This window comes from Perca flavescens, chromosome 16 (assembly GCF_004354835.1).
Source record: "Perca flavescens isolate YP-PL-M2 chromosome 16, PFLA_1.0, whole genome shotgun sequence".
Classification (NCBI taxonomy): domain Eukaryota; kingdom Metazoa; phylum Chordata; class Actinopteri; order Perciformes; family Percidae; genus Perca; species Perca flavescens.
The window spans coordinates 18239255-18261392 of NC_041346.1; the positions used below are offsets into that span (position 1 = coordinate 18239255).

General features: G+C 40.9%; 2 protein-coding genes across 4 annotated transcripts in view; one reads left to right on the forward strand and one right to left on the reverse strand.

Annotated features, from left to right (window-relative positions):
* mlana (melan-A) overlaps window positions 1-4621 on the forward strand; it is a 6933-nt gene extending 2312 nt beyond the window's left edge. Inside the window, exons 1-5 of one of the 2 annotated variants that reach the window (XM_028601934.1) lie at window positions 675-1470; window positions 2675-2767; window positions 2949-3045; window positions 3365-3472; window positions 4231-4621. In XM_028601934.1, coding sequence (XP_028457735.1) covers window positions 2679-2767; window positions 2949-3045; window positions 3365-3472; window positions 4231-4299 — 363 coding nt within the window. In that variant the 5' untranslated portion in view covers window positions 675-1470; window positions 2675-2678 and the 3' untranslated portion in view covers window positions 4300-4621. Of the gene's footprint in view, window positions 1-674; window positions 1471-2674; window positions 2768-2948; window positions 3046-3364; window positions 3473-4230 lie in introns of those variants that run through there. The other variant, XM_028601933.1, reaches the window with a different exon arrangement.
* Window positions 4551-16575, reverse strand: brd10 (bromodomain containing 10). Of its 2 annotated transcripts, none has more exons than XM_028601931.1 (10): window positions 15997-16575; window positions 14704-15436; window positions 13988-14188; window positions 12325-13913; window positions 12076-12137; window positions 10882-10971; window positions 10333-10448; window positions 9579-9796; window positions 7369-9381; window positions 4551-7111 (listed from the first exon to the last, which is right to left on the reverse strand). In XM_028601931.1, the coding sequence occupies exons 2-10, from the start codon at window positions 15423-15425 to the stop codon at window positions 5301-5303; spliced, it is 6822 nt and encodes a 2273-aa protein (XP_028457732.1). In that variant the 5' UTR covers window positions 15426-15436; window positions 15997-16575; the 3' UTR covers window positions 4551-5300. The 2 variants fall into 2 exon arrangements, with proteins under 2 accessions (XP_028457732.1, XP_028457733.1); XM_028601932.1 differs by lacking the exon at window positions 15997-16575 and adding an exon at window positions 15871-15986.
* Between the last annotated feature and the right edge of the window lie 5563 nt (window positions 16576-22138).

The following is a 22138-nucleotide window of genomic DNA, read 5'->3' on the forward strand; positions in this document are numbered from 1 at the left end:
TAAATGCCACTAAACTGCTCGATATATGGATAAGCAGCAGCAACTGCCTTGAGCAACAGCATTGTTTATGAGAGTGTGGTGACAAAAATTTCCATTTTTTTGAATCATGATCTGGTTTTATATCACTGTACTATTACAAGTTGTCTCAGTTATAATATGCCAGTAGACTGAGGGCTTGGCAGTCGGTCTAGGCAATAACCATTCTTTTCTTTAATATAAATCTTTTGAAGGTGAATTAATAATTTGTTTCAAAGGGAAATAGTATGAAGATAACATGTTCCAGCAGTAGTCTAGTATTTCCCACTGAGACTACAATTATTTTAGAAAGACAAGATGATCTATTGCTTAGTGTTGTGTTTCACTCGTGTTTGGAAAGTATTTTGCTTTTTGTTCTTGTTTGCAGACAAAAGATGATAGTCTATCACTTTGATATCAAGGCCTAACATTTTATGTATATTAATTTGTTCAGTCTTTCATAAGAGAATAGCTAAAATAAAGTGTTTTTTTTTAACTGTGCAGGATGCCCATATTACCCAATATTATTTGTATGGTATTTGTCTATATTTTGTGATACAATCTTCATTTTCATATCAATATCAACATCAAACTATAGCATACTGACCCCCCAATTTTACTATAGCTCTTGGATGAGGATATTTGTGAATAACAATACCACACACACACTTGCTTGCTTGCTTGTAGTTGTCCATCGAATCCAATGATGACATCCATTTCTGTCTTTTAACGGTGAGTTTTCTGATGGCTGTATAGGCCTATCCTGGATCCACAGGTTCTATTGCAGGTGGGGCATGTATACATGATATTGGTGTTACTGTCTTTCATGGGTGTGGATGTGGGTGTGTTCCTCCTGAGCCTTCTTTGTTTTCTTTGTTGTCCTTTCCTCCTCCAGTGCTTGGGTCCCATCTAGACATAGCTGCCGCCAGGTCTTGCGGTCAGCAGCCATGTTCTCCAGGTCCCCAGGTTTGATTTTGCACCTCTTAAGCGCTGTCTTCAGTTGGTCTTTAAAGCGTTTCTTCTGGCCTCCAGCAGAGCGTTGGCCTTGGTGTAGCTGGCCATATAGCACTCTGCTGGGCAGACGGTTGTAGGGCATCCTTATGACATGCCCCAACCAACGCAGTTGGTGCTGGGTGATTGTGGCCTCAATACTCTTGCAGCCACACACACACACTTTTTTTTATGAAAAACCAGCAGCTGACGCCTGTAGTTTCACGAGTGGATAATAATGTTGCGTTGAGGGCCGCGGGGTTTCACGGTAATTACTCTGCTTCAATGGGTTAAGCCATGAGCCTCTAACCCGTGACGGTCATGAGGGTTTTCTGCCCCTCTCTGCTCTCCGGCATACTGAGGGAAGATATTTGAGGAGTGTAACACAGAGCTTCAAGACGAAGTCTGTCTGAGAAGGAATCCCAACCAGAGGAACTGCTCTCTGCCATCTAATTATCCAATTTGGTAAGCTAATGGTGTGTTGTTGTTTTTTTTATAGCAGATGTAGCCCTATTATAAGCTGTAGAATATTTTGTATTGTGCAGAGTTAACTTTAATGAATATTACTGTCAGCTGAAGTCCAAATTGTTATTACTTGATCAGACAGGACAAACAGATTTGATGCTGCAGTAGACTGACTGGCATGGCATCAATTAATACTTTGCATACTGCTACAACAGGTGATGCTGTCAAATTACTTTTTATTTAATTTCCCGAATGTGGGATCAATTAAGTCTATCTTACCCTACAACCTGTTGATTCGTACTCGATTTCGTTTACATTTACATCGTTTACGGATGTTACACATTTTATGCAACCTAAGTTTAGTTGAAAATTAAACTTTTTCTAAATATAATACACATTTTCGTTATTCACTTATAAATGTGTAGGCTATATGGAGGCCCATTCTCATATTTGTCAAGCATTGGTCAGCCAATTGTAAGACTACTCTTAAGCGCCTATTAGCACTGGGCGAGAGCACATCAGTTAACACTAGGAGAGAGAGTGGATGAAAATGCAACAGGACACGCGTATGGATCTATGAGGGCAGTAATCCATGAAGTAGCCCATTTTATTTCAGTAAACAGAACAAATTGAACTTTATCTGAATGTTCAAATGTATAGAATAGTATGTCAAAAAAATGATTAAAAAAAGTCTTAGTAGGCTACTTCGAAAAAAGTGATAAAAAAGTCATAGTATAGTAGGCTATGTAAAAAAATTATAATAAAAAAAAGTCATAGTAGCCTATAGTATATATTATAGTATGTCAAAAAAAGTCATATTATAGTATGTCAAAAAAATTATAAAGTTATCAAGTGAAATACAAAAACTATTCGGTTATTATTACAAAAATAAAAAGAGTTATATTCTAAAGGGCAACAAATCAATTAGCTTCATGGTGGTGTGTGCCTGGACTATGTACATGCACTCTGGTGTGTGAATAATGTTCCTGATTGTCATATTTAATGTTCAATACAACAGATTGGTTTGACACCTGATATGTTACTCTAGTTTAATTATTATTAAGGCCATTCTTTAACCTTATTTACTTGATGTTAGGGGAATATGATTTGATGCGCTGAAAGAAATATGGTCTTATAAAACTGTTCACTATGTTACTACAATGTACTTGGTCAGTTTATAAGTGAGTTTTCTGTTCACTTTCAGCTTGATGCCGCGTAATTGTACAGACGGGATGCCTCGTGGAGAATTCAACATTTATTTTGCCAGCAGCAGACGAGGATACGTCAGAGCTGAGGAGTATGTGTATCTATTTTATTTTGAAAATCAGGGATCAATTCCTTGGTTGTACCATAGATTTTAATATTCTCATCTTCCTTATATGAATCTATTGTAGCTATATTGTAGTATACCATAACACTGTTATGCCAAAATAATGTAAGATAAAATCTCTCTCTGTGAATTGTGTTGTGAACCACAGGGCAGTGGGTATAGTTCTGCTGGTGGTCATCCTGGCAGCTCTCCTCATCCTGGGATGCTGGTACTTCAAGAAGAGGAGTGGCTACAAAATAATCAGGGTGAGACCATAATACTCCTTTAATGAGGCATAGCCTTGACATTTAATTTAAACTATATTTAAAGCAAGAATTGATCAGCCATTCTAACTAGTAAAAATACGTATTACATTTTTCTGCAAACCTCCATACATGCTATAAAGTGATTTCCATTGACATAATATGGTATATTCATGTGAAAATGCTGTCTTAATCTGATTTACAACTTCTTTCAAATATCTTTTTCTTTTTGTATATTGTTTCACTCTGCTGTTCTCTATTTTCCCCCAATATATCACCCTAAACTCATTTTTATTTTGCTGTTTTTTCACAACTCCTGCAGAGCCCTAGATCGGGGTCACCAGGTCACACAGGAGGCCAGTACTCAGAGGCAGGATCTTCCGCAAATAACAAGATGGCTCTAACTGACTTCGGCAGCTTTCGACCTCCGGTGAGGGACAAGAAGTTACCCCATGACTGACTTTACCGGCCCTCTATTATATCTCCCTGTCCCCAAGTCAAGTATTTGTTATGTCAGAAAAAATATTGATAACAGTCAAAAACAGGAAGTACATTATTTTGCCTACTTAAAGTGTAGCTCTCATTTTTAAAATATCACCATAAAATATCACCAATCAACAGTTAACTAGTGGTTGGACTTAAACTCTGTACAGTACAGAGGGTACTTGTTCAGTACAAAGCCTCAGGGCTCTGAACACAATGTAGAGCAATTGAAGCTGATGCAATGAATGCCTGAAGGGGAGATTATTGTGTCACCAGACTAGGAGTAGGTATTATGTTTCATTCCCAAGGGAGGTATGTGTATCCATGTGTACAGGAAACGTGAAGGGAGGATCAGATCAGCACCCTCACATGTGAGATGAAGTTGCAAAAGCACAATGTCCTTCAACAATTCCCATCCTTTATTACTGCAGCAGTTACCGGAGTTCTAAGAGAGAAAATTATTTTAATCTTGCTGGACCCACTGTTGAGTCCATCAATATAAAGACCAATATTGTTTAAACCCACAGAGAATCCCTAAAGTTTCCAGAAATGATGCCGAATTTAATGTGTACATTTGAATAATATAGTCATAATAAAAGGCAACATCTTTTTAAGTATTCACTACTGTATGTGACCCTATCAGTGTGGGAAATTCTGAAATGTTCAGCCGTTTCATATGGATGAATTTGTTCCTCTTTTCTCCAGGTTCCAAATGCTCCTCCAGCCTATGAAAAAATTTCCTCAGGGACGCTGCCTCCACCCTATTCCCCCTAAAGCACTTCGGTAGTAGACGGACAGTTGTCTGAAGACAAAAGGAAGACACTGGAGAACAACTTCTAAACTTCTTCTAATGTCACTGTCAATATGGTTCCTTATGTTTCGTAGCTAAACAAAACCAATATGTAAAACTATTTTATCCCTCACTTTATAAAATTATTCACATTAACGAACACAATGTATATACTGTGGTTGTTTCAATAATAAAAAAAAAATCTTTCACAAGAGTCTGTGTATAAGGAAGCAGCTCAAACACACTTTTTGGGGACCGTTGTATTGTTTATTCCTATGCAATAATGTCCACATTTGTTCAATGAAAATGTACCTAGTAAATATTTTTGAAAAATCTATAAATGGTAAAAATAAATAAATGTGACTTCAAAACATTTTATATGGGCTCAAACATGTAGTACAAATGCATCAATTAGTTTATTTATATTTCTAAAAAGTAACGTAGTTTTCAAAGTTGAAAAAAGGACGATATGACAGAACCTGGACACAGACAGTTGTATTGTTCAAACTGACAAAGTAGAGCTAGTTGTACCAATGAATAGTATCCCAATTGTTACTTATTGAAGCAGTATCTAATGGCATTGAAAAGTATTACAAAAGCTTGAGTTGAAATTTTGTTATTTTATCTACCCTCTCGTTCTACTGCTTTGTTTTAACAGGTGCCATTACTGGTGATAAAGTAAACGAAAAATCAGTAAGTCTATAACATTCATCTCAGGGCAACCTCACCGGTTTTCACTTGAGAAAACCATCACAGTATACATTTCCAGTATGTCTGATAGAGCATACAGTTTGCCTATAAGATGATCTAACCAGCATGTATAACCTACTACTGTATCCTAAATGTTACAAGTCAAACTACAGATGGAAAGCAGTTCTTCAACTAAACCCAGGATTACTACAAGCAATAGATATGCGCCCTGGTAAAACTAAGCAGCTGAAAGGCTGTGTCTGAGTCCTCACTGGCACAGTCTCAGTTAATTGGTTTACTTTCTGTCTGCCTGTGAAGGCTGTAAAGAGGAATCATGTGTGTGTAGTGCTCCAGTGGAACTGTTGGGGGAAACCACTAGTGCATCCAGCGGGTTGGGGCAGGCATTCAGCTCAACTGCATTGACCTGGCACTGAACTGGGTTCAAAACAGCGCCATCAGGACTAATGAGTAGCTTGGATGCTACATTGGTATGCATACCTAAGGATGTGGTCTGCAGACAGGGCTTTCCAAGTGCTTGATTGGTCAGAATGACAGGTGGGTGGATGGTGTTGTTTGTCTTCAGTGATGTGATCGGTTGAGGTGGACGGATTATTACAGTGCTGCTGGATGAAGACCCTGTGACCACAGGTGCTGTTTCCAAGGTATTGACAGTGTTTTCGATTGGTGGAACCGTAGCAATGGGCAACATCTGCACCCTAGACATTGCACTTACAATTGGTGGGACAGCCACTGTTGGCAATACCGGTCTCCTTGTGCTAGCAAGCACAGGTTGCATTACGGCAGGCACTGTTTTTTTGACTAATGTGTTGTTGCCTAGTCCCATATGCACTAGTGCCTGTGATAGAGCAGTGGAGGGTGCTGCAATACCAACTTCTGTCAGCTGAGGCTGTATGCCTGGGCCCGGAGTTGTCACTGAAACCACCTGCTGGGCAGGAAGAGAAGAATGCAAAGTTTGTGTGCCTGCTACCACAGGAGATGCAGCTGAGGAGAGGGGTGTGGGAACTGGTATGACAGGGTTGTGCAGGGCAACAGCTAATGGACTGGGTAAAACAGGCATGGGTGATATAGGTGCTGACAATGCAGGCAAAATGGTGGATGAACATACAGCAGGCATGGGCATAGACAGAGCAGACACTACATTTGTTTTACTGGTTAACCACGTTGACGCCAGGCTAGGAGTTCCTGTGAGTTGAATTGGCGTGACATTTGGAGTGGTTGCTAGCAATGATGGACCAACAGCAGGTGTGCATGCTACAAAAGGAGAACTTACAGCTGGTACACCGGGCAGCCTGGCTGGGGATTGGGGTAAAACTGGTGCTCGAGGGGCTACAGTGACATGACTTACCCCTTGGGGAGGTACTGATGATCGAGTGGCAGTAGGCACTTGTTGTGGTGCAGGGCTAGAGATGATAAGGACATGGCTGCCTGGACCCAAACCCTGGGGGGGGACTACAAAGCATGCATTGTTAAGAAGAATCTGTGTGCCAGCAGCAAGGGGCGTAGAGGTGTTGATGACTATCCTCTGCTGGATTGTTCCAGTAGCAGAAGTGATAAATGGGGTATTGGCAGTTGTTGCAGAGGAGATGGGGGTTTTATTGAGAGCAAGTTGAGAGGAAGATAAGGAAATGGTTACCTCACCAATGCCACTTTGGATATTTGAAAGCTGACGGACAAGAGTGGATGTGGAGGTTTGGGCTGGGCTACTCTGCACAGTAGTAGTTACCTGAGCAGGAGAGTTGCTGGACAGTATACTTGAAGGCATACCACGTTCCTTCTTGATCACGTTTCCTGCAGGCAAAGTGACCGCAGCAGATGTGGATGTGGAAGAGCATGTTTGGGAGATCATGGTAAAGGAAGGGATACCCTGGAGCTGAGAGCTGGTGGTTGGAGAAGCGTAAGAGGCAATCTGGGCAGAACAGCTCGTGATGGTATTTGAACTTGTAACCGTGACCAGTCCAATGGTGGTGGCTGTCGGACGACCTGTATCTGAGACAGACATTCTTGTGCTCTTGGAAGGGGAACGTGACAGGGCACCAATGGTCTGTCCAATGGTTGTTGTCTTCCCTGACAACTGGATTTGAACCCCTGGAGACACACAAGAGATATTTTATTCAATAGCTACATAGATTGATAATGGGGCTGAATAATAATGGGGCAGTATTAGAGCTTTAAAACAATACTGAAACTACTAAATACTGTAGCATCTTCACATTCCTTCAACTACATTATGAATTCTACATGTACAAATTGATAATGTCCCATTGTTGCAATCTTTACATACTGAATCAAACACAAGATACAGCAGACGTAAGAATACCGGTAAAACATCACATCAAACCCACCTGAGGGCAGAGTTATGTGCTTGATCTTTGACAATGCTTCGGAGTTGACAACAGGTTGGCCTGTGCTTGATCCCATCTTTAGAGTCTGACTTGATAATGAAGTAGTCAGCAGCTGTTCACTAGCCCCTGTTGTTATTGCCTGCTTTGGAATGCTTCCCATAGAGATGGTGGACGATGTTGCTGTGGGCTGGCTGATGAACATGACTCTTGAACTAGTAAGTGATTTTGTGTAAGAGGGTGTACCTTTTGAAAGGGATACATTTGAGGCGGAGGAAGAAGAGGGAGTAACTAGGATAAATTTAGTAACTTGGGATCTCTCATCTGTACTGGCCCGCTTCACACCACCAGAACTACTTAGTGATGGGACAACAACAGTGTTTTTTGCTAATGAAGCTTGGAAATGAGAACCAGTAGCAGGTGTCTGTGCTAGCTGGCCAATCTTTGTTGCAACTGTAGAACCAGCACCAGCTGAGGCAACTGTAGTGCCTGCAGTTTGGCTTCCTGGGCCTGTAACAGGAATGCTACCAGTGACTGCAGTGAGCATGGGAGTTGTGAAAGTGGAAGGGGACTTTAATACTGAAGGAACCTGCTTCTGATGTTGGGCCAATGAGATACTTGTCACTGCTGGGATGGTGCAAGGGGAAGTCTGAGAGGGAGCAGAAGGAGAGAGAGTCTGTGACGTCTTGGATACGAGGAAGGCTTTAAACTGAGGTGAGATGGTGATGACTGGACTGGTGGGCATAGAACCAAGCGCATTCTGGTCTGAGGATGTCTGGACTTTGACGATGCCTGTGTTGCCTCCTCTAGTTGTTACCAGGATGGACTGTGAGTCACGGATACACACTGTCTTGAGCTCCTGTTTAGGGTCTGTAGATTTATGAGGCTCAGTCGAAACTGCGCTAAAGGGAGTTGTGATGGGTGAGGGGTTTGGCGTGATATCTTGTGGTGTGCTAACTTTGGAACTGCAGAGTTGTGCCCCCTTTAGCCCTGCTGTGTTTAGGGCACCCTGTTTCAGATGAGGGGAAGGTGTTCTCATTGTCCTGGGATCTTTTAAGGGAGCCACATGCTGAATAGGGATTCTGTTTTCGGGAATAGTGAAACCAGGCACATTGGTGGACATACAGAAGGGGCTGGCCACTTTAGAAACTGGGACCTGGATGCCCTTAGACTGTTTATGTAAAGAAGACACCTTTTCATCAGTTTTGTGAATGAGAAGGTTAGAAGGCAGGATCACCAATTGCTGCATGATCTTCTCCCTAGTGTTCTGGTCCACGACAGGATGAACAGAGATCTTGACTGGACTGCTGCTGTCTTTCCTTACAAGGTGACCCAGCCTCTCAGGTACTTTGTACACCACTTGGACAGGTTTTTTTGGGACAGTCTGGGTTGGTTTGGCTTGTGGTGATTTAGAAAGAGCTGCAATCACTGTAGCCATTCCTGGCTGTCTTAGTACTTCTGTTCCTGGCTGTCTTAGTACTTCTGTCTGTTGTAGTCCTTGTGCCTGCATTTGTTGTGAGTTCTGCTGGGACCTGGATGGAGAACTTTGTGCTTTTAAATGTTTTGTGTTAGTCACTGCAGAGGTAGGCAGGGAGACCAAAGAACCTTTGCTCTGTCTATCTACATTGTTGATACCTGTAAAATCAGCAGGCCGTTTCATTAAGGTCACTTTGTTTCCCACACTCTTAGCCAGCAGGGTGGGGATGGGCGTGTAGCCCTTAGGTAGTCCAGTGGTGGGATAGAGGATGGGGGTTTTGGGTGACAGTGAAGTCTGGGGTGGCACCCTTGCTGCCCATGCTGAGTTTGAATCCCTGGATTGATTTGATGGTCTCAGTTCAGATCTAGACTGTGGCCCAGAGTCAGAGGTCGAAGTAACGCTACTGCTGCCAGTTTGACTTCTTGGCAGCAGACTGACGTGCTTCTCTGTGCTGGCCAGAGTGTGTTTTAGGTGGTTGGGAGGTACGTATGTCACCGTTCTTTCTCCTGTAGACTCAACCACAAACTCCCTGGTGCTGGCTGGGAACATAATAGAGTTGGCTGTTAAGAATGCACTGATCAATTATCTATACAGGGTCAACAGACAGGTAGTCACATTTATTTAAAGCCATCTAGGACAGTTAAATAAGCTCAAACTGTGTAAATGCAGCCTTTAGGAGCTTCTTTTATCACTACATTACAGCAACTAAAGTTAGATTCTAATTTAATTACTTTACCTCCTCTCCAAAGACCTCTAGGAACCATATGTTCCAGGTCCTCCTCTTCTGATCTTCTATAATGGTCCGAGAGTGAACACACATCCTTTCCCAAACCCCTCTCTTCATCTTCATCATCATCGTCAGACGACGATGATGATGAAATACACTCCTCACGCACAAAGTTATTGTATTCTGGGTGCTTCTTGAAATCATCAAATTCCTTCTTCAAACGAAGCCTGATGTAGAAGCAAGAGAAGAAAACATAGCAGGGCAGTGAAAAATAAAATAAATTCTTAGTTGACTAACACAATGTGATTTTGTCGACCAATAGATTAGTTGATTTTGTCGACAAATCTGTAAAACTGAGTTTCTCCACAAAGAATCATGCAAAAGCACCACTTTAAATCTTGGGTTTACCAGAGAAATGTTTTTATAAATAAGTCATTCAGTATAAAAAAAGCATAAGAAATGACTAAGCGGCGACTAAATAATTCTTAGTCAACTAAGACAAAAACAACCGATTAGTCGACTAAACGACTAAGAGGGGGCAGCCCTAAAAGAATTTGTCTACTGTCCAGTAATAATTTTATCCCACAAAGAGCTCATTAATCGAAAATGTGGTCATTATGCTTTGTGCTGGTCAGCTGAGCTCAAACTCAACAAGACTAAGAATATTTATCAGGACATAGCTTTGACAAAAAAAAAAAAAAAAAAAAAAAAAATAGTATGGCGGTTTGATTAAATCATCGTTTGAATGTCAAATGAGTTGTACCTGTTCCTTTGGTAGGCCTTAACAAGTTTAGGTTCCCAGGGTGAAAGCTCGTTCAGTAGTCGGATTAGAGTGCTGTGGAGGTCTTTCACTGCTTCTCTCCTATAATACCACCGACCCTGTCAGTTCAAACATGCAAAGGAAACCTTAGTCAAGTCACCAACATTAAAATGTGAGAAAATGTTTGACCACGTTGTACTCTTCACCACATACCTTGAATGTGTGTGTGTGTGTGTGTGTGTGTGTGTGTGTGTGTGTGTGTATATATATTTTTTTTTTTTTATTGCTTCTTATATTTTGTTATATATTTTCATTCTATGTCTTTTTATATTTACTGTTTTTCTTTCATTGCCTCTAAGAATTGTTATACTATAATTGATTATATTTTAATATGACCCTTTACTACTTACTGTTTTTCTTTAAAAAGGAGCCTCCCAGCATAATCACACATTTGTACTTTTATAACTGGTGTGACAAACATCTTGAATCAAATACAGAAGGCTTTGGAGCATGTGAGCAAATCCTCTCAGTAGAACTATGATTTCCACCTACCAATCTCTTTTTGGTGCTCTCCAAGTCATCAAGCTCATCTTCTGTCTTACTGATCAGCTCTCGCAACTCCTCAAGACTGCTGCATACCAACTACATAGGAGAAATAAATCAATTAAGAAAATCTTGATAAAGAGAGACATGAAAAAAAGAGGGAGAGAAGAATGGCGAGACTTAAATCATGACTATAAAATAGTTATAAAATGACCTTTAAATGATTACTTATTATTAGGGCCGGGACTCGATTAAAAAAATTAATCTAATTAATTACAGGCTTTGTAATTAATTAATCGAAATTAATTGCATTTTAATTCCATAAATATTTGACCTGAGAACAGTGAGAAGTAATGTTTTTCACATGGATTTTTAGTATACCATTGAATAATGACAATACATAAGCTTAAGCAACACAATATTGTTTATTTTTGTTCAACCAAGTCCAGCAGACCAGTGCAATTTTTGCCATTAAGTGTAGCAATAGCATACTTAGAAATATAGTACATTTCAAAAATTCAGGTAGCCTATAGGTAGGTAGACCTTCTGTAAACTATGTTTTTTTAAGTAAAACACAATACTTTCAAGTACATTCAGACTTAGTTACCCTGGTCCTTAAACCAGTCATCTGGTGGAGTGTAGGTTGGGTGTGGGTCCCAACACTCGGAGTCAGGCTAACGTCCACGCTAGCTGCTAAATGTTTTGCGTCGAGGTGATACTTGAGGCTCGATGTGCTGCGGTGACATGCGAATTCCTTGTTGCATAGCTTGCACACAACCATGCTCTAATCGACGCTTCCATCCGTTCGTTTTTTATAACAAAATTTCCCATCCACGGAGCCAACCAAAGCGGTCTCGTCAGCTTCTTCGTTCATGTTCACTGTGGTTTGTTGTTGTCTGAAGCATCTGAAGCAGGTCTGAAGTCATGAACGCTAGTTGGTGCTCCAGTATAATCGGTCCGCCGAAACTCATCCAGTGAGAAACGTCCCGCGGTGCAAACATAAGTGTGATTAAAATGCGTAAAAAATGTTTAACGTGTTATTTTTTGTGTAATTAATTAACGCATTAAAGTCTGTAATTAATTAATCTTAATTAACGCGTTAAAGTCCCGGCTCTACTTATTATACATTTTATATATTATACACATCATTAAAATAGACTGCTAAATAAATAAGAGTGTTTATTTCAGCATGAGTGTGACTACCTTAAATAATGGCTCAACTGGAGGTTCATCTTTAATTTTCTTTGAAGATTCAAGCTTTTTTCCTGTCAACAAGATAACAGATATAACCAGTGAACCAACAAGTTACTATTGAAAAACATAAAAACTTAACATTAAAGCAAATTAGGATAATATCCAATATGGCATTTTGGCTATGAATGCACACAAATGAGCTTGATGTTATACCAAAAGAAACTATTAATCCAAGATCAACATTGAACTTTTTCTTACCCGTTTTATGTTTTTTCTTCTTGTCTTTTCTTTTGATTGTTGTGGCAACTCTCCGCACTGCAGACTTGGTAGTCTCAGCTGGGGACAGCCTCATCCTAGCCACGTGTTGCAGCTGGTTCTGCTCTCCTTTCGCCCTTGGCAGCTGTTCCCTCCCTTGCTTTTTCTTTTTAGTCCAGATTTTGTCATTCACCCTCTCTTCACTTGAGTTTTGAGAACTCTCAGAAGACAACTGCGTTGCTGGCCCTGATGTGCCACAGCAGCAGACGTGCTCCTCAGATTTAAGATTACTAGTTTTGCTTTTACAACAATCCACACAGGAAGACCTTTGGTGTCCCTGACTGGGACTTCCTCCCTCCATTTTGATTGGTTTGGTTGGGGAGGCCAGATTTACTAAGCGAGCAGGTGACCTGCCTGTGTAGCTGTGCTCCCCTACACTCAGACAGGGCTCCTGTGTCTCTGCTTTAATGGTGCGCATTGAGCCCAATGAGAAGCCCTGCTCGTGTTTTAATGGGAGTCGCTTGGATTGATACTCCAACTCTACAGTCTCTTCCTTCATAATCATTTCCACACCACTTCCTCCAACAGGACTAGTGTGTGAAAGGGATAAGGAGTTAGTGTGTATTTTTAAGTCTCCATCAGAGGACCCTGATTCAGACCCCTCCTCCTCCTTCAGTGACCACAATTTAAACCTTTTATCTTCTTCTCCATCCCCATTTTCCCATTTGAAACCCCCAAGTACCTCTGCTCTCCCCTTTCCTAAATCATCAGGCTCTTCTGTGTCCATTGAGCCTCCATAACAGCCCCTGTCACTTGTAACCCCCTCCTCCTTCATCCCATCCGACTCTTCACCCTCTGTCCCTGGCTCTATATCAACCCGTTTGACCCATACAGAAGGGAAACGGAAGACTGGGGGGGTGCTGGGGCTCTGGCAGTAGATCCTCAGGTCTGCTCCACAGAAATGTGGAAAATGTATATAGGCATTCTCCTTGCTGTCATAGCCCAAAATAGACTCTCTACATTCATGGATGGGCTGGGCCAGGAGAGCATCCTGCACACATTTCTGTGTCTCATACACATGGTCACACAGCCCCTTCAGAAGCCATACTCGCTGGTAGAAGGGCAGCAAGTGAAAGGGTTTCTCCTCCAAAGGACTCACCTCCCCAAGGGTGCGGAAAAACTGGTGGCAGAGTCCCAGCTGCTCAGCCCGACCTGACTGATCACTGGAGGCACCAACAGCTCGATACCAGCCCATGACCCGCTGCCTGAGTTCTGACTCCCAACGGCGGTAAGGCAGGGCAGGCCGGCGGTGCAGAGTGGCCCTCCGCTGGGGTGGGGACAGCAGGGAAGACATTATTTTTGACAGGAGGAAGCTGCAGCGGGGCATCAGCAAACACCGCTCCAGATCAAAAAATACAATCTCTGGGAGGTTAAGGGCAGTCTGAGCCAGACAGAGGAAGTGCCCTATAGCAGGGAGTTCCCAAAGTGTGTGCACAGTGTGGGGGGAAGCCTGTGACAGCAAAGTCTGCTCCCATTCTTCCACCTCTTTGGCTGACATTTCCTCTGCCTCTTTCTTCTCAAGCTCACGTTGCCTGAAAAGTCAGAAAACATACAGTAGATTGTTGGCGAGACAGCATCTATTAATCTCTCTCAAATATTCACTTACCTTTTCTCCTCCTTCGCCCTCTGTTGTTCTTCCAGCCGTAGGGCCTGGACCATGATAGACTCATGCCCACCGACAATGATGGTAGCCAGGCTACGAGGTGCCAACCTCCTCCTTGTGGAGGTGCCCCCTGAACCCCGTTCCTCCTCTGCACCAAAACGTCCTTTAGAAGTCACTGCTAAGGTTGTCCTCTCTCGCAGCGTCCTGGTTTGACAGAAGAGGGAAAAAAAATGTGTACACCACTGATGTAACCCAACAGCCAAATATTTGTTCAAAATGCATTAAGAATTAGCTTGTAGTCATTTTAAAACAAGTTATTGAGTAAATCCCAAATCATCATTGTGAGATCATAGTATGGTACTGACAGACTCCCATTTTTTCATTGATAATAATAAATACTATAATACTAATAAATACTACATATAATATCTACTATACTAACCCTAATATAGACACTTTACATGTATGCTATGTAGAAATACTAGATGGCAATATAGTAATTATACTGCTATTTCTAAAAATTGCATCTTCTATTTCAGTAAATGTTTGTGAGCTAACCTTGCCAGACAAACATTTGTTGCCCAGCAACATTAACTTATGATGCACATGACATAGAAAACACCTGTTGGGCCCTCTATTATTGCTGCTGTATAATGGCTTTATACATTTGCCAATTTGCCTAAGCAATATATTCAACAGTGTAATTGCATTATGTTTACCTGGATAGCAATGTGAGCTTCTGCTCCAGCATTATTTCCAGCTTTTGAGCCTGTTTGGAGATCCAGTGGTCCACCCCATGGTAGCGATAACAGTTCTCCAACATCAGCCTGAAGTCTGCAACAAACTCTGTTATGGTCTCATACTCTTGGTTGATAAACTTGTCCTCCATCCTCCGCAAGCACATCGACTGCCTGAGCTGTGCCTGACCCCGGCCCCGGACCCCTCCAATACCATGCTGGGCCTCCTGGTGGCCGATGGGATGGAGGAATGGGCTGGTGATTCCTTTGTGCTTGTCCAAGAGAAAGCCAGTGAATATCCTATACGCTTGCTGTACCTCATAGTTCATATCCTCCTCAAAGCTATTGCTGTTGGTGGAAATGCACACCTCGGGCAGAGAGAGGTCACTGTTAGAAAACTCTGGTGTGCCATCATTGCTCAGTGCAAGGCGGTCACCCTCAGCAGTTACATCTCCACTGTCGCCAGGACAGTGTAATGCTACCATAGTCTCAACTTCACAGGTGCCATTACTGAGCCTATCCTCCTTTATGACCAGGTCACTGTATTCAGTGCAGCTGCTCATCCATTTGGATTGTGTTGACATGTCGTCAGAGCTGGGCTGCTGGGGTGCCGAGTGTTGGTCAGCCACAATCAGGTCTTGGCTGTGGACCAACGGTTGGCTACAAGCTGCGGTGATCTGGTCTGTCATATCCACCTGATCCATGGTACAGGCACCTGAAGTGGGTAACAGGTGTCACCTACGGTGAACATTGATGTTGCAAACAACTCTCCAAAATAGTTTTGATGCAAGGGAAAACTAAACCAAGACAATTAAACAGTGCTTACTAAGAATTTTATATTGCAAGGTCAAAATAAATTACAGCAGGGATCCGAGATGGAACATACCTAAGATCGCTAGGCTAAGTTTGGTTACAATTCCTGTCATGGCAGGTGCTCACATTATTACAGCCACATTATGCTCTAAACACTGGAATGTTTATCACAATGTGATTGTGTCCAACTTACAAGCAGTTAAACTCACTTTATATGCCTGTTTAATCTTTGAAAACTTTTCCTTTTCCCTGGATCAATGGCGAGCTAGCTTGAAGTTAACGTTAGCTATTAGCGAGCTAGCTAAAGGTAGTTAAAACAACAATAAGTAAACAAACTTTGTTCTGCTGGGTCATAGAGAGATCTACAGTGCACTCCCTTATCACGTCCCGTCTCATGTCACGTGCAAATTAAGATCAAAACAAACTGACCAGAGTCAGAGTTTGGCTGGTTAAATAACATACCTCGACGTTGTCAGTGCAACTGCAGACAAGACAGCTTTTAGCAAGCTTAGCAGCCACGACAGCTTGCTAGCTAGGTTAGCTTGCTATTGTCTCCAATCTGGGGCCTGCAATTGCTGCGTTCGCTGTCCATAATGAATCATTTGTAGCAATTCAATGTCCAGCAAATAAAAATGTATGCAGACATCTCAAGTCGTCAGCGCACAGAGTGATGTCAGTGACAGCAAGATGGCTAAAGGAGCATTAGCCGAAGTAACACTGATTCTGATTATCTGACAATACAAAACAGTTCATTATCACTAGCCATTTGGCTAACCAGCTAGGTTTGCAAGTTGACAGCCAGACAAATAAAACAATCTAGGTTCACTTTAGAGACACATTTGCGCCATGTGTCAGATATCATCTGAACCCTATGGGTTACAAAAAGATAACAGACTACTCTGTCTGGCTTGCTTAAAGACTAACGTTGTTGTACCGTTCACTTCACTTCCACCCTGCGTGCGTCCGATGCAAATGTGCGCAGCCTGACGTAGCTGTCTAATCGCATGTCACACCAAATTGTTATTTTGGTTTGGAACTACTGCTGACACACGCGCTCGCACACACACTTTACACTGTATTATAAACCTTATTGTGATTGTGTCACCATCTTCACTCAAAGAGGAGCATCTCGAGACAGCGGTCATTCGAAAACAATGACAAGAGTGCACATAATCGGCAAGGCGCCTGTGCACGAATCAGCAGCATCAGACTGTAAACTCTCATTCATAACTTTAGCGCTTAAGTGTCTTTCAATTACAGAAGACACGGGAACTCCACGTACAGTGTAAACTTCAGCAGCACGCATGACTTACTTTTAGCCGCTAGATGTCGCTATAGTCACTAATCGTTATTAGTACCCTAGGGCACTAATCGTTGTGTTTTTGCCGCTGTAGACCGACTGCTGTAGGTTGAGGGGTGGGTTAATTGTTAACCAGAATGATTTAAAACAGTGTCCCTGGATCTATTTAGCGACCCACATCGTTTTAAAACAACGGCCATATATTTTTGTTTACAAAAGGGCAGCAGGGCTGACATCCAGAGCATGCGCCGTGTCTTCGCGCCACTAGGAGGCACAGTACACTGATTTTAAAGTTGCATCACTGTAAGATGTGCAGTGGTTCTCTTAATACATCCATTAGTCATACACACATGCCGCTTAACGCATGGCCCCAGGAAGCCTGAACTACAGTAAGAACTGAGGGAGCCTGGCTGACACTCTTGATTTGGCTTGTTAGACCTTTTTGTATGTGTGCAGAGTGTGCTTGATAGGGTGGGTCTTCCATTGTTATCTTTGTTTCACCTTTTGGGGCAGAACAACTGAAATCTATGAGTACAGTAGTCTGGTGACCTCATGTTATTCCCAACATTGCTCTGCATACCTTTAACCTGAGCAGAAGTGTGATCAGGAATAATAACTCAAGGCAAAATTGTTTACAGGGCTCTTTTTCACAGCCATTTTGACTTGTAGGAAAAGCCCAGGTGTTGCTAATAGTATTAACGATGGCTCCGTTCAATTCAAGCATCCCAGTAAGTCATGATACTACCAGTGTGACAGCATGCACAATACCAGGACCCTGAAACAGCTAAATGGAATTCAGCCATTATTTGTTTTATTTACACATGTGCTTTACCTACTCTGACAAGTCAAAATATATTCTGTAATAAAAGGGCTATTGTTGTTAAATTGGAAAAGATTGACATTAATGTAATTTGTACATGATGCTTAGGGGAGAGTGGTGTGATTTGTGCCAGGGGGTGAAGTAGATCCACCCCTTGTTTTTGGAAAACCATAGAAGAAATTTGTGATGTGACCACATCATTTTGAAAAGCCATAGATATATACACAAGCCATCCATTTTACTCATCCTCCAAAGAAGGGAGACACATGGCATGAGAAGTAAGCACATTTTAGCTCCTTTCAAAGTAAAATTTCTATAATTAAGGTTTTTTTGATTGTAGTGTCTGAACAATTATAGACAAGTTTGAAAACATTTCACACGTTTTAGTGCTTTAGCAGGCTACACAATGAGTCTAGAGAGTTAGCATGATGTTAGCTCTTAACTGCTGGATCATGCTAGTTTTTCAAACTTGTGGGTCTGGGGTGATTTGTGCCAAAGGGCGTGGGTTAAGTTGTGCCAGTGATGAAGGAATCATCCCTAGAGGTGATGTGCTCAAGAAACTACCCACACCCCAAAAACTTGGTGGTACAGTCAGAAGGGAGCAGAAGTTTATATTCCCCTGCAGCATTGACAAGTGGGATGTTAAGTAGTAGGCCAGATCCAGACCACCTACACCTACATACTCACAGGGGATAATCTGGAGAAGTGAGGAGATGGGCATGCCTCATCAGTGTTTGACTTGGGCCTACCTGCCATTTGTTTAATTTAGCTAACACTGATTTCAGTTTTGTGTTATTGTTATGTTATTAAAGAGAAGTTTTATTAAGTTTTTAAGTTGCCTAAGTCACAATAGGATGTTTAGAAATTAGCCATACACTTTATTCTTATGTTACATAGACAGACAGCATTCTATGTATGTCAACAGGCATCTATTGCCAAAGCCTTTTTGCCTGAAATGATTCACAAATATCATATATTGTGTATTTAAGTTGTACAAAATGTGACCTATTCCAAGAGTTTAATAGGGTGACAATATCTAAATAAACCTTAAATTAGTAATTTTGTATTGAATTTGTCTTGCTTTCATATAGCATTACAGTTCATAACATTAAAATGTTCTGTTTTACTTCAGAAATCACTGGCACAATTTACCCCAATGTATTCCCCCAAAGGCACAACTTCCCCTGCATCAGGGGCAAGTTGTGCCACGAGACCACTTTTTTCCCAAAACTACATTTCTGAAACAATTTATTTCAGATCCAAAGTTATTGTTCTCAGGCATGCACCACATCCTGAAATATATGTACATCCTTAAGTTGAAGGCATTACCGTCATGGCTTCACTTTAAAGTCACTTTGAGTAAAAACTGGCACAACTCACCCCACTTTCCCCTATGTGATGCCATATGTAGGCACAGTGTCTGCTGTAGACCTGCTTCATTTGAAATGTCTTTCCCACTACTTTTTGACAGAAGACGGTAGTCGTTTAAAGCCTAAAAAAACTTTAAAGTTCACTTATTTTTTAACATGGCAAAGAAACACTGACTGTCTATGGAGGAAACATAACAAATAGACATTTACCATTTGTATTAAGAAAAGAGGATCATGAAATAATCATGAAAAATGATCTCAAATAGCTATGAAAACAAACTATCCGCCACCAGAAGTTTGATGGAAAATACAATATCTAGTATAATATAGTGTTTCTGCAAAGTAGAAAAAAGTCTTTTCTTGCTTTTCCCGTTGAATTTTACTATTAATCTTCTATGAAAAAAAACAAATCATTAGTTAGCCTAGTCAGAGAGCTGTGATTAACATGACTGTAATTAATTTAGGAGTGGGAGTGGAAATGGTCTGCTTGACCACTTTAGTTATGAATATAATTTCATGGTGCGGACATAAGCGTCCGTCACTGTAACGGACTTCACATTTTACACTGAAAATAGAAGTCATCAGCCTCATGCAATCTGTAAGATACAGGACAAAATTAGAAGAAGCAGGTTTTTTTTTTTCTGGAATCCAAATATTTAATTAGGTACATATCAAGTATTATTATGACATGTATAAAATTTCAGATCACAATATGAAGCAAAGAAACTCCTCAGACTGGAATATGCTGCAAATGTTTGAGGTTGCCACATAAAAATGACTAATGATTAAAATAAAGAGAAGCAACTAAAATGGTAGAAAAATGGCATACAGACATAGATAATAGTAAGCATTCTAGAAAAATTAAATGCGACTTTTCTTTTTTCTTCAATACAGTGCAATAAAAATAAAAACAACACAGCACTGAAGCCAAGCGTCCACAAGACGTCTAAAAAAGTGTTAGTACTGTAGGTTCACGGAGGGCAGAGGACAGCAGAGAGAGAGAGGAGAGGGAGAGAAAGTCACAGCAGAGAAATAAACGAGGACTATTAGCTTGCCAGTCAATGCAGGGAGAAAATAATCTTTGAACAAGATTGAGCAACAGTGGAAGTAATGCACATCACAGTTAGCTTTAAAGACCATAGTAGCATTTGTACTTGCATGTTGTTGATTAAAAGAGAAGAAAATCCTGAATGATTGAACAAAAACGAGGACGTTACCACAAACAAACAGGCGACCAATGAAAGGGGATCTGAATGTCAACAGAACAGAAAGAAACTGACGTGTACAGCAGCGCGTTATCTGCCATTGTCCCAGCTCTACACTAAACATGGCTACGCCTCAAAGGCTGTTACAGGTGAACGTGATGAAGTCAATGAAAGAGGGCTACATTTCCCCACAAAACCAACTCAAGTGTTCAAACTGTTTCCGATGCATTATGGTGACCTCTGTCCAGATCTTGTGGGATTTTTTTTTGTTTAGTTCTATCAGACCTGCCAACCCTAGACATTTTAAAGTACCATAACAGCACTGGAGAAGATGCAAATCTGTGTCAGCCGCTCAAGACAGAAAACAGAAGGAAAAAAAATTTACTTGGGCTGTATAATATACGTGATGGTGTCTCAAATCAAACAGATAAAACATCATCACATGGTAACGATAAGCTTTTATCTGTCCAGTTGTTACATAACCTGTGGCACTAGAGCAGCATCTAAACAAAAAAAAAAAAAAATCTAAAAAAAGATTATCAAAATATTTGAGAAATTATGTACAACTAAAGTCTTAAAAAAAAAAAAAAAAAAAAAAGGTAAAAAAGTCCTATTCTGTAAGATCATAACTGTCTGACTTGGTATTCCTTGTTGTGGATAAATTCTTATATTGTAATTTATGTAAAGCTTCCAAGTGTATTTCCAATATATGGAAGGAGCAGTTTCTCTTCTGAATCCACGGATAGTAACAGACCCAAACAGAATCTGCAAATTATTATTGTTATTTTTTCTTTTTACAGTTTTAAGCGGTGATCCAGAAGGAAAATCTGCAGAATTTAGCTGCCTTTTTTTTGCTTGGGGTGGAAATGTTAGTTATTCTGAGTTTTTTTATTATTTTTTTTTTATTTCATTTTTTAAAAATTAGCAGAAAGTTCTGTGGAATTCTGCATCCTCAGATTCCATGTGGCCCTGCATTTAAGAAAAGGTGAGCATACAAAAGTAGCTTAAAAAGTAGTGTTTCAGGTCAACTTATTGTTTATATTTAGTTCACAGCTGCCAACTACTGCTCATCTGTATTTTCAGCCATGGACCATGGTAAGTTAGACCTTATGATCTGCTGAAACAAATGAGTTCCTAATGTTGCCGTTTTGTTTTTAGGTTACACAGTGAATCCACACACTTCTTACAAACCATAAAAAAACACTATTCCAGGCCAAGATAATACTTTTGTCATATGTCAATTTTATATGTGAAACCATATAAACACTATGTTATCGAGCATATCCAACATAAATTAACTAGTTCTCTCTCTTTTTGGAACCAACTGTCTATGTCAAGAAATCAGTTTCTGTATTTACGTATTTAAGATCTACGTATTCAGCACAGCCAACAATCAGACCTGATCAGTTTCCTGTCTTTGCTGCTTTTCCATGTTAAAGTTCAGTAACTTCTGGATGTAATGTTACAGACAACAAATAGCTCACATCATCCTGGCTGCGCAATCATCCATTGGACCACTTTTCTAAAAAATCGAAGGAGAAGCAGATCATGCTGGATACCTAGAGCTCCCCAGTTAACATTATACTAAATATAACAGAGAGAACAATAACAGATGCATATCTGCTGAGCACAAAATATGCTAACCATGTTTGTGTAAAGTCCTGCTTGATTGTGGTTGCTTGGTAACACCAGGGACAACCAGTGTGCCCTTCTCAGCGTCATTGAAAAGAACATGCAAGCAGCGCACCTTGCGCTTTTCAAGCATTTCAGTTGCGCTGCATGTATATTTTTACTTTCCATTACATCATTTCTCAGCCAGATAAATTAAAAAAGGGAAAAAACAGAACATACTTCTTCTAATGTACGAGAACAGTTTAGTTGGTGTCATCTGACTGAAGAAGTGGAACCA